The sequence below is a fragment of the Callospermophilus lateralis genome, chromosome 20 (assembly GCF_048772815.1).
Source record: "Callospermophilus lateralis isolate mCalLat2 chromosome 20, mCalLat2.hap1, whole genome shotgun sequence".
In the NCBI taxonomy this organism is placed as follows: Eukaryota; Metazoa; Chordata; class Mammalia; order Rodentia; family Sciuridae; genus Callospermophilus; species Callospermophilus lateralis.
This window is the reverse complement of record NC_135324.1, coordinates 13,853,413-13,868,836: the sequence shown is the minus strand read 5'-3', so window position 1 is coordinate 13,868,836 and position 15,424 is coordinate 13,853,413. Positions and strand designations below refer to the sequence as shown.

Here is a 15,424-nt window from a genome sequence, read left to right as displayed (position 1 = left end):
TTACTTATGCCAATGCCTATTTAAGAAGCACGAAAAGCGGAGTGTAAGGAAAAGAAGAAAGAAAGAAAACCGTTGCTTTTATCATCTCGTTATGTTGCACGACTCTGATAACACATTTCAGGAAGATGATTTAGAAAATAGGAACATAGGAAGAAAAGACTTTTTTTTTTTTTTTGGCAATGTACGCTTTGAAACACAAGGTCCAAGAATCCCTCCTCTCTGATCTGAGGACACTTTGGATGACAGAATAGACTCAGATTGGTTTTCTTTATTGCGGTTTACATCCATAAGTACATTAAGTTTGAATTCTTGCAGGGAAAAGGGCAGAGGGGGTGTGGGAGGAGAAGGAGGATTAGAGATGAAAGGAAAATCATGTCAGAAATGGCTGAACCCTGTAGTTAGTTAGAATAACGATGGCAGTGTTCGTTTTGACTCTGGATTGTGGCACAGTTACAGTCGACCACATCTCCATTGCAAAGCTCACTTCAGGAACACCCCTGGCTCCACAGCCTTTTTGGTGTGATTTGCATGCTAAGATTGCATCTGAAGTAAATCACTTTCTCTTGCCCCCAAGGAACTGCCAGGAAAACTTGCACCATGAGTATCATCACGGTGGACCAAGTAGATATAGAACCTCAAACAATCACCTGAATCCAGAGGAGGAAAAGCATACCCCGCTTCTTATAATTGAAAGGGTGGGCAACTCAAAAGTTGTTCTGGGACTCCAAGCAGAGGAGAATTGCAGGTTATAATTTCGTTGAAATGATCTGTCTGAACGTGAGCACCATTCTGAAAAGATAATTAGCATGGCTAAACGCTGTCAACCGAGCGTTTAACGAAGGTGATATATGGAAGCCATCTGTCACGATGCCTGGTACATAGTAAACACTCAATTAATGGTGCTTAATAGTATTTTACAAGGCCCAGCTTTCTTACACAGGATTCTCTTTTCCTTGGAAGACAATTTTTGATTCTTTACCTAGCTACCAACATGGTCCATTGATGAGGAAGCGTGTGGGAACAAGGGTCCTCCATGGCAGGGGGTGCCATGTCTCACTTGGGAGATCACTGCCCTTGTAGTTGGGGAAATCAATATGAGCACTATAAGGGGTGGTGATCTGTGCAGTAGTACCGGAGGAAAGAAATTGACTTTGAGGGACTTATATCCATTCTTGTTTGTATGGTTTGGATGTGAGGTGTTCCCCCAAATCTTCTATGTTAATGCAGAAATATTCAGAGGTGAAAAGATGAGATTGTGAGAGCTGTAACCACATCAGTCCATCCTAGTTGGAATGGATGGACCAGGTGGTCACTTCAGGCAGGTGGGATGTGGCTGGGGAGGTGGGTCACTGAGGGCATTCCCTGGAAGAGTGCATCTTCCCTTTGTACTGCCCCGCTCTCTGCTTTCTGACCCTCCATGAGCTGCATATCTGCTGGGCCCTTCCGCCATATTGGTCTGTCTCACCTTGGGCCCAGAGCCATGGAGTCTGCCATTCATGGACTGAGATCTCTGCAGCTATGAGCCCCCAATAAACTTTCCTTCCTTTAAGCTGTTCCTATTAGGTATTTTGGTCACAGCTATGCAAAAGGTAACTAAAACACTTTTGTAGCCTTTTCGTTTTTGACGTGGAGGTCTGACCTTAGCTTATGAATGATTGATAAATCAATTTGTATTGAAAGCCTAATCGTAGAAATTCCTTAACAGAGAAAACAAACACATACATCTATATCATATAGATAATTCATTCTCTGGGCATGATAAATGATAAACAAATTCTTGCTTTTAACCTGATCAGTCACATTATTTATCATATTAAATTATTGCATTTTATTATTCATGTTTAAGCATATTGTTTACCATGTTAGTGTGTTAAACACACGGCATGGATTATCTCACTTAATCCTCATAATAAACCTATGAATGATATATTATTATTAATTCCAATTCTGTGGGTGAAAAAAAAATTGTGCTCATAAACACGCCACAAAATACAGCTAAATATAGGAGTCTTACTTCTCTTTACATTGCACAAATAAGGTTGTACCACTGTAACTTTATTATAATCGTTTTTATTTGCACAGAATACTATGCATTAGCAAATTTAATTTGCGTTAAACTTTAAATCTCGCTACTAAAATTGTTTCGTTTTTCTTTCACGTCTTCCTGTTCTTTCCATCCACTTGTCTGTTTAGGACTTCCAATAAGAGAGAAGGCATGAACTGTAAAGTAGCTCATCATTGTTTATCTTAGAAGCTTGAGGATAAAATGAAAACTATCGTTAAAATGCATTTTTTAGAAAAGTCAGCGGTTTTAGAGTTGGTGTCCTGGAGTCTGTGTCTCACGTTCTGTGTTAGTTTTTGTGTGGCTGTGACCAAAATACCTGATGAGCACAACTTTACCTCATGGTTTCAACAGTTCAGCTCATGGTTAACTCACCCTAAGAATCTGGGCTCAATGTGAGGCAGACAGATCATCATGGTAGGAGGGTGTCTGTTATGGTTTGGATATGAGGTATCCCCCAAAAGCTCATGTGTGAGACAATGTAAGAACGTTTAGAGGTCTGATGATTGGCTCATGAGAGCCTTAATCCAAACCAATGAATTAATCCCACCAGGGGATTCATGAATGGTAATTGAAGATGTGCAGCATTTGACCGGAGGAAGTGCTGGATTAGAGCATAACTTTCAGGTTTAAATTTTGTATCTAGAGAGTGGAGTCAGTCTCTCTCTCTCTCTCTCTCTCTCTCTCTCTCTCTCTCTCTCCTGATCTTCCTAAGAGCCAGTTCCCTCTGCCACAGTCTTCTGCCATGATGTTCACCCTCACCTCTAGCCCAAGGAATGGAGCCAGCTGTCTATGAACTGAGACCTCTGAAACCAGGAGCCCCCAAATAAATTTTTCCTCCTGGAAATTCTTCTGGTCAAATCTTTTAGTCACAGCAACAACAACAACAAAAGCAGACCAAAACAGTGTGGTAGAGAAGTACTAACTCCATTTATGGTGACCAGGAATCAGAGAGAGGGGGAAGAGACCACAGGGAAGACGCACCCTTGCAGAGCAGCCCCTAGTAACCCACCTCCTCCAGCCATGCCTGACCTACCTACCGTCACCACCCAGTCAGCCCATTCAAACTAGCAAGTCCCAATTAGGTTACAGCTCTCAAAATCCAATCATTTCACCTCTGAACATTCCTCTATTAACAGAGGAGCTTTCGGAGGACACGTCATATCTAAGCCATAGCACGTGACTAGGGATAATCAATAGAATCATGATATTCATACACAGCAATGACATAACAGATCAGAGAAAATTCTTAGCATCTAATTATTAATTATGAAATCTTATAAAACTTCTTTTATCTCCCATTTGGTTTTTTTGTGTGTGTGAATATGAAATTCTTGGAACTTTTGAGTCCTTATTTTTGTGGGTTGATTGCTTCAAGAATTCTAAAATATCTTGAACAGAGGATATCAAATGCAGAAGGAATCCACCCTATCATACCATTCAATCACACTGATAGAAGGTAAACCCAGCTACCGTGGTGTCCTGGATCTATCTGTGAGGTCACATTTGGTTGAAAGTAGTAGGAAAATGATTCAAATGGGTTGAAGACAAAAAGAGAATGTTTTGATAAACTAGAATGTTCCAAGAGTTCTTTTGTTTTGCTTCATTGCTTTGTTTGCATCAGGCATGACTTGACCTAGGTGTGTGCAAAGAATTCCAAGTGTGTTTCTTCTGGGTTTGCTTAATGCATTTCTAGTAAACTGTCGACTAGAAGCTTGAAGTTAGTATCCCACTCAAAAACCCAGAGCAAAGACATCCTGACATCAATCACTCTTGGAAAGTAGCTGCAGAGTTGAGTCTGCATGCCTTTGACTGGTCTGTCTTGGCTCCATGCTGGACCATCAAGGTGGCCTTGGTGTGCAAACCACCCATGGCCATATCTGATCCAGAGTTCTCTCCTATTGACACCACTTCCAATTAGATGAAGTAAAAACTAGCGAGGATTGGGCTTCTGGGAAAAGTAAAATGCAGATAACAAACAAAATCCTCTGTCATGTTAGAATCTTATAGTCTTCAAACTTTAAAGGTAATATAAAAAAAACACAACACATATAATCTTATTTCCTTCTCAGTAATTGAATTGTGTAGCAAATATACATCACTCCACGTATAACCCGGGTGAGAAAAAACATGGAGGTGGACATAGGAAAGGTTCTAGTATTTTCTAGAATTTCCAGACAATTTCTTAGAAAAGAAACACTGGGAATTCTAGAAAATACTAGAACCTTTCCTATGTTCAGCCCCAAGTTTATTCTGCCTTTTTCTTTTTCTTTTCTTTTTTTGCATTTTGCTTTTATTTTTGGCCCGACAGAATAGTAAGCTCTTAGAATATGTTTCACAATGCCTGGTTTTTCACAGTGGTCCACTACTTGTTTCTGATCTCCTGGGCCATCGATGTTTAATTCTACAGGCTTTATGGGAGTCTAATACCTATACAGAAAGGCCATATTGAAACACATTTAAGGATTCCTTGCACTTGACTATGGAAATCAAAGTCGCATAGATTAGAGTGTTAAAAAGCGTCCTAATTCATTAGTTTTCCAAAAGATCCACCCTAAAAGGATAATTTTTTTGAAACTTGAATATAAGAATTCTGAGAAAGAACCCTTGACAGAATGGTCATGTGGGGCAGGAAAGAGACAATGACCAGGCAGAGGCCACAGGAGGTAGGCTCAACTTCGTCCTGCCTTCAGGAAAGACTGCAGGTGGCCCCAGAGTTGTCTCCCAGCAGGGCTGTGGGATCCCGAGCATCTGCACCCGTACCCTGTGTCAGCTACTGGTTAGGGCTGCTGGGGGGGCCTGTCAATCCCTGGGTGCTTTCTGCTTTGTCTTTGTGAAGGTGAGGTCAGCTCTCGGAGTTGGAAGGTCTTTGCTACAAGGTGATGCAGGTACAGGCTGGTGATGGTGAAGGTTCTTGGGAATCCGGGGTGCATAACATTCAGAAGGGTTAGGAGCCTGGTGCTGATCTTTTCACACTATTGGAACAGTACATCAGTCAGTACAGGATAGGTCTTTTCTACTCTCCAGGGTAAAAGTGCTTTTCCAGTGGGACCCCCTATTGTCACCGAGTCCTTTCTCCTTGAGAAAGTTGGAATACTTGGGACAAGTTGAACTCATTCTTCTTGATTCCTCCCAGTGGGGCCACTGGCAATGGAAACCCACTTTTGTGAAAGGGCAGAGACTTAGGCTATTACAGGATGATCTTTTCACCTGTCTCCCGATAGGTGAGTCGCTTTTGAGACAACAACACAGCCACAAATCCCTGCTCTGCCTCTTTTAGCTATAATGCACGTACTGTCCATTTACACAGCAGCTGGCACAGAGGCTGTGTTTAATGAAAGGGAAATATTTGTGGTAGTTTTATTACAATTATTATTATAATTAGGTGAGTATTTAGTTATGCAAAAAAATGACTTTTATCTTCACAATCTATAGAAAGTGCTAAGGCATATGAAAAAAATATAATTTTTACTTAATTTTTTTTTTTTTTTTTGCCTGAATACTTCAGGTTAGAAGCTTTTTCAGTTGGGTATTTTGTACAAATCTGTCCTAAGCTTCAGAGTTGCACTTCCATTAAAAGACAACAAAGCATCTTGGATTCAGACAAGTCTAAGAGCTTCTATTTCTTTTTCTCTTTATAAATTAGCTTTTTTTTTTTTTTTTCCTCCAGGGCTGAGGACCAAACTTAGGGCCTTGTGCATGCTAGGCAAGCGATCTGCCACTGAGCTAAATCCCCAACCCCCATAAATTAGTTTCTTTAGAAGATTTTTATTGCACAGGTAGTGCATGCTCATTGTGGGAAAGTCATAGAAAATAGAAATAAGCCAAGAAAAGAGAGTGTAAGAAATCCATATCTCAGCTACCCATACACAAAAATGTTAATATGTTCACATATGCTGTGCATATATATGTTTAAAATGAATGATAAATGTATAATATGATATTTACCAGATTTTATCAATATCTTTATTAGTAAATTTTCTTCTAGGACTTCATTTTTATTGGTTAGGCATTTCGTAAAGTAAGTATGAAAACCAGTCACTCAAGGTTAATTGAGTGGGAATTAATCCAATTAAATGGGAATCTGCCCATTTAATAAAATATCAACCTAAATTTGTGGCAGGTGAGAAATCTTCTTAAAAGGGCTGAAAGTAAATTTAGGACAGTAATTCTTTTCATTTTGTGTTTAACAAATTCAAGTTATAACTGTAAATGTAGGGTCACTCTGAGAACAATTGTTGGCCCAAACATTGATTAGGACCAGATTTCTGACATGTACCTGTGAGCATGTGGTATGGTTTTCTGGGCTCTATCCTTGATGATCACAGTGTTTTTCCAGTAAGAATTCCTTGGGCTTCATTAGTTTTCGTGCTGTATTTGAATCTGCTCCCAGGTCATCACCCATTTCCGGGAGCTGTTTCCTGCTCCAACTCTTCAAATCTCGTGTCAACGCCTTTGTGTATGATTGGATGATTCTCCCACATGACTTTCAATGACTTGAAGAAGCCCACGTCTCCTGCAACACTTAACAATTGGACTTTGCAGGATGACTTCTTATTATTGATTTGAAATATAAGGAGAGTGAAAATATTTAAATCATATGAACATCTACAAGAAATGGGAATGGCTAGACAGTAAGAAAGGAGAGATGTTTGTCTCAATAGACCATAGATTCATTTTGCAAATGTGCAGTTTATTCGTGAAAGTTTTTCTGATGTCGTGTTGCTTCAAGCCTGCATTTCTTCATAGCTATAATAGTGAGACCGTCTACACCAGGGATCCTAAGCTCATTCATTATGGTTGGATGCTTTATTTCAGATATTATAAAGTTTAGTTTTGCTTTATTAAAAGATATCCCCATTAAACTAAAAATATCAGATGTGAGATATTAGTCTCAATTTCTATAGATGAAATAAATCCTTCCTAAGAGGAGACAGGGTATGGTATAAGTTGATCTTTATTTTTTTAAATAGTGTATAAATTAGTAGAATCTTTGAGGATTATAGAAACTATATGCCCAATTTATATGGATCTGTTTTACTGTACTGATGCCCCTTTATAATCTAGGCACCCATCTGGAATGTTTCTGGTTACCCGTTGGTATCAATTCAGATATAGAGGCATCTACATGTTTGCTTTAGAATCTGTAAATAAAGATAAAGCCTGATGAGTCTTAAATGCCACATTCTCACCAAGCATTTCCTTGACCATCACCTTTAAATTGATGCGATCTTATGACTATCTCTAGCTCCTATTCCTTTTGTTCCAATTACAAATTGCAAATGTGTTTGTTTTCATTATTTGTTGATGTTATGCGTCTCTGCTGGTCTCTGAGCAATGTGAGGGCAGAGAGCCTCTGTCTATTTTACTCTGTCAATGGATTCCCTGAGCTTAGTACAGTGACTGGCACACGTCAGGTCCTTGATCAAGAGTTCAGTAAATGAATGAGTGAATGGTGAATGATTGCACGATCGGAAATCGAGTCACGATACCACAGATCGATGGAACTTTTTTTTTTTTCTCCAGAGTTGTTTTGCTCTCGTTTTATCCTTCTGTCATAAAGATTAATCCGTCATCTGTTCTAATGAGGTCTAACTGTTTAGTCCAGTCCCTGATATTAGTTGGAGGAGGTTGGACGGAAGCCCGTTGCCAGGGAAAGTCAAATACAGCAAATCCAAAGCCGTCCTCGAAATCCCCAGCTTCCGACAAGAAGATGAAGGCTTCTACGAGTGCCTTGCAGGCAACCTTCGAGGAAGAAACCTCGCCAAGGGTCAGCTGATTTTTTATGGTGAGCAAAGAAAAAAATTCCATAATATCACTCAGTGAATGGCAAATGTCATCATCATGTCATAGGGGAAATGCACTTCCAGGTTGGGTGCTTGACACAATGATTGGCAGGTAGGAATGACCATCTTTAAAATACACCCCGTCACCATGGAATTGTTTATTACAATTGCCTGGGAAATATCAGCCATGTCATATTGATGCTACAAAAAACTTATAATATAAGGTAGCAGGGACTCCCATATATCTTCTATAAAACATTCAGCAGCAGCAGCCTATGGTGATCTTAATTATAATTAAAGTGGAATTTAGAAAAAAATAATAGGAAAAAATATATAATATTGAATGGTGGTTTTCAATATTTGTTTCCATTTATTTTAGACTTTGCCCGTGTGAAGGGCACAGAAAAATTTTACCTCATTAAAATATATCTGTACCAAAATCACTTATGAACTAAGTGAGATAATAAATTATCTAAAAAGTTGCTTACACTCTCTTTCACCCAAGCCAAAATATGCACTTGCTTGGAACTATTATTATTATTTTTTTACATCAAATACACCATCAGATATATCTTGGAATTATTAAAATGTTGGATGTTTTTAAAACATCTTTAACATCTTTGAAAAATTTGAAGCCTGCATCACAGAAGTTTTTAAAAGTGTATTTACACATATCTAAAAATATTCTCCTATGTGACATGTTTAAAATCAATGACAAACACATTGGAAAAAAAAAATGATTATCTTTCTGTTAACTAGAAAAGTCATGGGAATGCCAATTCAGTGTCCTGTGCGGATAACATATTGTGTCTTGGTTGTATTATTTTCCATTTCTTTTAGAATTTTCAATTTTAACTCAAAATGAAAAATACTATTTTAAATATAGAGGATGATTTCCTACCAATGATTCCCTAACCGTTTTATCAATGTTTCCCAAGAAAAAAAATTTTTTTTAATACTAACTGCTTTTTAAATGAAAGTCTTTGGAATTTAGTATCCTGTGTCAATGAAACAGTAAGAAAGAAATTGGGATTTTTTTTTTTTCAGTAGAATCACGGTATTAAAGTCTGTGGCTAGTTTTCAATAAATATTTCCCATTTTTTTTTCTATTTAATAAACAAAGATATAATCAAGAGATGAACCAGAATACCCAAGGTATCTGTAAACTGGGAATGAATAATAAAGTGCTTTCTTCTACAATGATCCAGGAACTATCAGCTTTCACAGAGTCTTGCATATGATAATTCTTGAAATTCTTACAATCATCTTGAGAGGTAGCAATCACTTTCAGTGATACTCTAGGCAAGAAACTTTGAGATGAGTTGAAATAGATCTCACAGATATTGATTGTCAAGTCCAAGAATGAGATCTTGAAGGGGCTTAGGAAACTGGACTTTTTTAAAGGTCTTCAACATGGTCAGCCAAGTCCCCGACACTCCATCTCACCATGGTCTAATCAGCCATGTATAGAATCCACACCGTCCTTGTGGGGAGGGATAATGGATAATTGGTCAATAAGATAGTCATTATACTTCTCAGTCATCTATTAAGTACTTTGCCAAAGTGCTCCAAAAAGAAGAGAGACTGGGCTCAGTTATCTCAGAGCGGATGAGCAGCTGAAAAAAAAAATTCGAGAGCTGTTTCATTACATTACTGCCTAAGTTATAATTCACAAGTAAGGAATACTAGAAATCCCTCTCCATGTTGTCTTTTAACATCCAAAAGGATTTTCTAAAGTTTTATTACCACTACAAAAGAAGAGAACATGGTCAGAGAAAAGTCCAGTGATTTTCTATCACTCGTTGATAGAAGTAAAAAAAAAAAAAAAAAAATCTAAAACTCATGCTGGTTTGGTAGACACTAAACTCTAAGCTTTTATCCATGTAATTGCTGTGTGGTTGAAGATTGAACACTTTGCTCATCAGGATGCTAAGCACCCAGACAATGTTGACATTCAGTTAATGCTAGAATTATGACAAGAAGCAAAGAATTAGATTATAATGCTTTGTGAGCTCTTGAGATTGTATATGGATATGAATTTTTTTTTTCTCCCAGGTCAAATATATACTAAGACAAATTTTCAACAAGTATCTACAAATTTTAAAATTTTATTAATAACACGAAGAAACAAGATTCAGTGTTATCACCACACCCTGTTAGTTGCCTGGATCTGTCCCCCAAGGCTTTAGAAGGCATGTTCTGTAACTGGATGTTACACTGATGTCCACTGGTGAAAATCCCACCCTTAGTTTTCCACACCAGTGATATCATGAGAAGTTCCCCCCATGAGAGGGGCCCTGAAGGACCACTGTCTTCCTAGAAGCAGATGTTGGAGTAGAAAAATCTGGAAATCAGACAGCCCTGGGTTTTATGCTGTGCACCATTTCAGGTTCTCATGGCTCCACTTTTATTCTAACTATTGCTACAGGGACCAGCTCAGCACTGCATTCTATAAGTGTACCATGACAGAGGGGACCGCACTGAGTACCTTTTGTTTCCTGAGCTGAGTTTTTTTTGGTCTCTTTAGGAACCTGCTTAGCATTTTCGCATGTGCATCCTGTCCGTGCTGGTAGTCTATACCAACACTACCCTTAGGTGACGATGAACAAAAACTAGTGAATAAATGCTTCCCCTTACTTCCCCTGAGTAGATAATGTACAAAGACTCTTTAGAATTCTTTACCTGGGATGGGGTGAAAATGGCCCATGTTGGCGGTCAACTCCATAACTCATCTTGCATTGACTCTCTCTGCTTCCCTATTGAATTACCCTTTCTCTGAAAGTTTCCTTTTGGGATCGCATTCCCAAACAAACATCCTAAACACCAGGCTATCTTCGTAAAATTCAAATTGTGACTTTTCTCTTTTCCAAGTTTGTCATCTTGAGCAGGTTATCTTAAATCTCTGCAAAAAAAAATTGACTACAAATAAAATTAATTGCTATTACCCATTTAAAATATCTCACTTGTCATTACCAAAGATTCCAAGGGAAAGTCCTTCTGCTCCTACATATACCAGGACAGAACTAAATAAAGGAGGGGGGTCGATTAGCATGTTTGGACAGTTTCCAATCATCTTCATGCAAGAAATACTCATTTTAAAACAATTAATGTGTGCCCCACCTGTTTACACGAATAATCCTTAGCTAAAGCTAATACCATCTTATTTTCACATCGTGAACATTTTCTTTTTGACTCAGTACTTTTTCATATTGGAAAATGATATTTTTGGAAGGCCTGTGCTCAGGATCAAAGTTAGGTACCGAATCTGTATCAAACTCCAGAGAATCCAAAAGTATTGGACTGTCATCCTGTAGGATGTGGAGGCTCACAATTGGTTGATGCTCCTAGCTACTGAGTTGTGATTGTTTCCTAAAAAGATATGCTTCGTTTTTTTGTTAGCTGAGACCAAATCTGGCCCACAGAGGGTTCAGATTTGGCCCATATTTTCCAAATTGACCTTTGTTCTCACCTTTAGCTTCACATCATTCTCTGTCTCTGTTCTCCATTTGAATCTTCCGGCTGGTCCTTCAGGTACAGCAGAAGGACAGATAGCAAATATTGAACCTCAGCCGAATACTTCATGATATTTGCCGCAGACTTCTGTTACACCCACTGAAACTCCTGTATGTTCCCTCCCTCAAATCACATGTATGCCTTTCCTCTGGACCCAGTCAACCTGGTCCTGGGAACAGAGCCGTGTCCTCGGTGATTGCCTTGCCGATTATTTGTGCCTTTTTTCTTTTTTGAAACAGCTCCTCCAGAATGGGAACAAAAAATCCAAAATACATACCTCTCTATCTATGACAGCTTGTTTTGGGAATGCAAAGCTAGTGGAAAGCCGGCTCCCTGGTACACGTGGTTAAAGAATGGCGAACGCATCCACCCAGAGGTAAGCAGCCCTGTTGCTGGGAAAACTTTACCTGATTTGCTAATAATAATTATAATTGATACCAAGGGCTCAAGCTAGTGGAGGGTATAGTTTATTCCAGGAAAGGAGCTATTTTGTTGTTTATTTAACCCTTAAAGAATTCCACACACTATCTATTGCTATTCCCCCTATTTTACAAATGAGAAAAGTAACAGCAGGGAGGACAAATAAATTGTACAAGGTCACACATCTGTGTAGTGATAAAGCCACAGGCAGTACCATCATGGTCGTCATCATAGCTAACATTATTGAGCTCTCTTGTAATTCAGGTCCTGTATTAGATATTTTCCGTATATTGTCACATGGTACGCTCATAGCACCTTCTCCATTAGGTAGAATGAAAAAAGGGAATCTCAGAGAGGTGAAGCCATTGGCCAGGGCCATACAGCAGCTTGCAAAAGATAGAATTAGCTTGCCACCCTTTGTCAAATACCAGGACCCCCAGCCTACGTTGACTAGCCTTTGAGAATGGGAAAGTTACCTTGAAATACTTAGTTTTATGTTAAAATTGTACCATTTCAATATAATATTCAAAATTGTATTTCTATACCCCAAATGGAACTCAGTGACAGATTTTGGTTGTTGAGGTTCTTTGTACTGTAGGCTGCAGTAAGGGAAAGTTCCTATCCTCCAACTTAGAACTGAAGTGGCAAATTGTCAGATTGTCGAATTTCAAGACTTTTCAAGACCTTACAATAGGAAGTTCAGATAATATTCTAACCATGACATTTATGCGATATCACTATCAACCATGTTTTTTGGAATTGCTGGACTGATGGATTTTTCCAAATACTTCATATATCATTTAACACAAAATTAACATGCATTTGGTGCAAACAGTGCCAATTTTTCCAGAAATGAAATAACTAAAATTATACTAAGTATATTTCCATTTTTTTTTTAACTTCAGAAAGCTGCTCAGGATCATGGAATAATACACCAAAGTATCACATTTCAGATGTGATTTGCACACATATTGTTTAATAACATCTTCTGGTAAAGCAAATGCTTATATTCATGAGTTGGTACTTTTACATACTTTTTTTTTCCTTTATTAGGAGAGAATTCAAATAGATAATGGCACGCTCATCATAACTATGCTGAATGTGTCGGACTCTGGTGTCTACCAATGCACTGCAGAAAACAAGTATCAGATCATTTACGCAAATGCAGAGTTGAGAGTTTTAGGTAAGTCATTCATTTACAGCCAGAAAATGCAAAATGACGACGCTCTCGTGGGCGATGATCATACCGATCTGAACTCGACTTTGCTGTAAATTAAAAATGGCTCTCTCTGGAAATAATGAGAAATATCAAAGTAAGCTTTTCACACAGTTTAAGGGTACAATTATTATTCTGCGTGGACAACACATTAATGTTTGAGAAAGTGCCTACTGTGGGGAGTGTTCAAATCAGAAGAGGCTCCTCCACCCTGATTCTGGCCGGAGGGTTTGAATGCGACTCAAAGGAATCCATTAAGGATATTTTCAGCTGCCGATCAAAGCAGAAGGGATACTTAGCTCCCGATGCACACGAAAAGAAAATCACAATGTGCAGAGACTTCACAAAAGGGGGACTTACTTTAACAAGAGGGGCAGCAGCTGTCAACTTGGGGCAGTATTATTTTTTACACCTTGTCCCTGTGCAACACACAAGGTTTCAAGATGGCCCTAGAAATGAAGTCTCCAATCCTGTTGCAGAGAGGAGGGAGGTTAAGCACTGTTTTCTTGGAGGAAAGGCGACATTTCCCTGAACTTGTATAGCAAGCTTCTTTTCTGTCACTCACTAGTACTGAGTCACAGGACCATCCACACCCCAAAGAAAACTGGGGAAATGATTTCCCGTCACAGGAAATGTTGAGGCTGGGCAGCGCAAGAGCGATACTTTGTGAAATCCAAAGAGTGGTGTCTGAAACCATGAGTGATTTCCTGATCTTCAAACCCAAGGCTTTTTTTTTTTTTTAAGTGTTAGGAAGGAGAAAGGAAATAAAGGATCAAAGATAAAACAAGGAGACTCACTTTGACTGAGCTTCCGGGCACTGGTCATTCATTGATGTCCTGTTTCCTTTACTCAGTTTATTGACTATTTATTATGTACTAAGTCCTAAAATTAAAAAAACTTATTAAAATGTAAGTGATTCTTACCATCACTGAACCTATAGTGTTACTGGGGAAAAAAAAAACAATAAATTTGAAATTTAAAATGTGTTAGGATTCTCATAGCCACAAATTGTTGCTGTCAGAACCAACGGCAAGTTCAACATAATCTAAGTGTGTGCATGATACTCATATTATAGGAATGTGTTAGGAACGTGGCTTTTTCTAACTTTCTTCCTCTCTACCGACTTGCTTCTGTTATTTCAATGAACACAACCAAGGCAACAATAGGTCACGTTCATGGAGCACAGAGTTGGTACCAGGTACTATGCTGTCGCACTGACAACTGTTATTTCTTTTAATCCTGACCGTGACCGGCTCAGGTAATATCTATCCTCATCTGCATTTTACAAATCGAAGCAGGGACTCCAAAATGTTGTCAGCAATTGGCTCCAGGACAGCTTGAGAGAGAAAAGAGTTCTGACCACAAATATTAGATTCTATCTATTATACTGAGCTACCTCCTGAGTCGCTCTGTGTTAATTAAGTCATTTAACACTTTAATTTTTAATTTTGTTTTTAGCCTCTGCTCCTGATTTCTCCAGAAACCCTATTAAAAAAAACTCCGTTGTTCAAGTTGGCGGGGAAATTGTTATCGAATGCAAACCAAATGCTTTCCCCAGAGCTGCTATTTCTTGGAAAAGAGGAACGGAGAACGTGAGACAGAGCAAAAGGTAAAACAATCTTCGTTTTCTTAAAAAAAAAAAAAAAAAAAAATTCTTAAATATTCTGTAACAGACCGTCTTCTAAAATGTTCAGGGTTGACTAGGTCTCCCCAACTTTTTTTGTCCATGAGAAACTTCTAGAGGCGTACACGGAGGTGCATGCATTTTATGCATGATTCTGAAAAAAAAAAAAAAAAGTATCTTCAAGTGCTAGCATCTGTTTGTGTCACTTGACTGTATTAGTTTTGGTCCATGCATTTGGAATAGGTCTATTTTTTTAATATCCTTGAAAGACCTTCTTTGTACATTGAGTTTGTAGGCATTTTTCTGACTTGGCCTGCTGAGAAGGAAATCAGGTGTCACTCAGGGATCAGGTGGGCAGGGACGTCCTGCTCTGAATGAGCCACGTTGCTGAAGATATGAAAAAGTTCCTGTTAGTCCATTGAGCTCTTCTTCAGCATCATATAGGCCAGTAGGTCACTAACTCATATCCATACCTGGTTAGGCAGGTGGAGGCCAGGTGAGAGAAAGAGGAAGGTGTCATGAAAAGTGGCACCTATTCGTCTCAGGAGAAAGGACTGTGAAGGACCAGAGTAGGAGTGGACACCTAAGAGGAACAGTCACAACTCTGAGTTGCGTTCATGGTTGTTTTGTGAGAAGTTAGATTCAGCATTGTAGAATGTTCAGCCTTTCGGGTTAAGTTAAAAATCTGGATTTGGCATTGACTCACTGAAGCTAGAACAATCAATCAATCAATCAATATGTGTGTGTGTGTGTGTGTGTGTGTGTGTGTGTTTGTGTGTGTGTGTGTATGCTCTCATAGACAT

General features: G+C 38.7%; 1 protein-coding gene across 1 annotated transcript in view; it reads left to right on the top strand.

Moving 5' to 3' along the window:
* The window catches only part of LOC143385574 (contactin-6), a 160,542-nt gene that overhangs the window by 80,314 nt on the left and 64,804 nt on the right, over positions 1-15,424 (top strand). The window contains exons 6-9 of the mRNA XM_076841033.1: positions 7,666-7,850; positions 11,601-11,737; positions 12,835-12,964; positions 14,456-14,606. Coding sequence (XP_076697148.1) covers positions 7,666-7,850; positions 11,601-11,737; positions 12,835-12,964; positions 14,456-14,606 — 603 coding nt within the window. The remainder of the gene's footprint in view (positions 1-7,665; positions 7,851-11,600; positions 11,738-12,834; positions 12,965-14,455; positions 14,607-15,424) is intronic.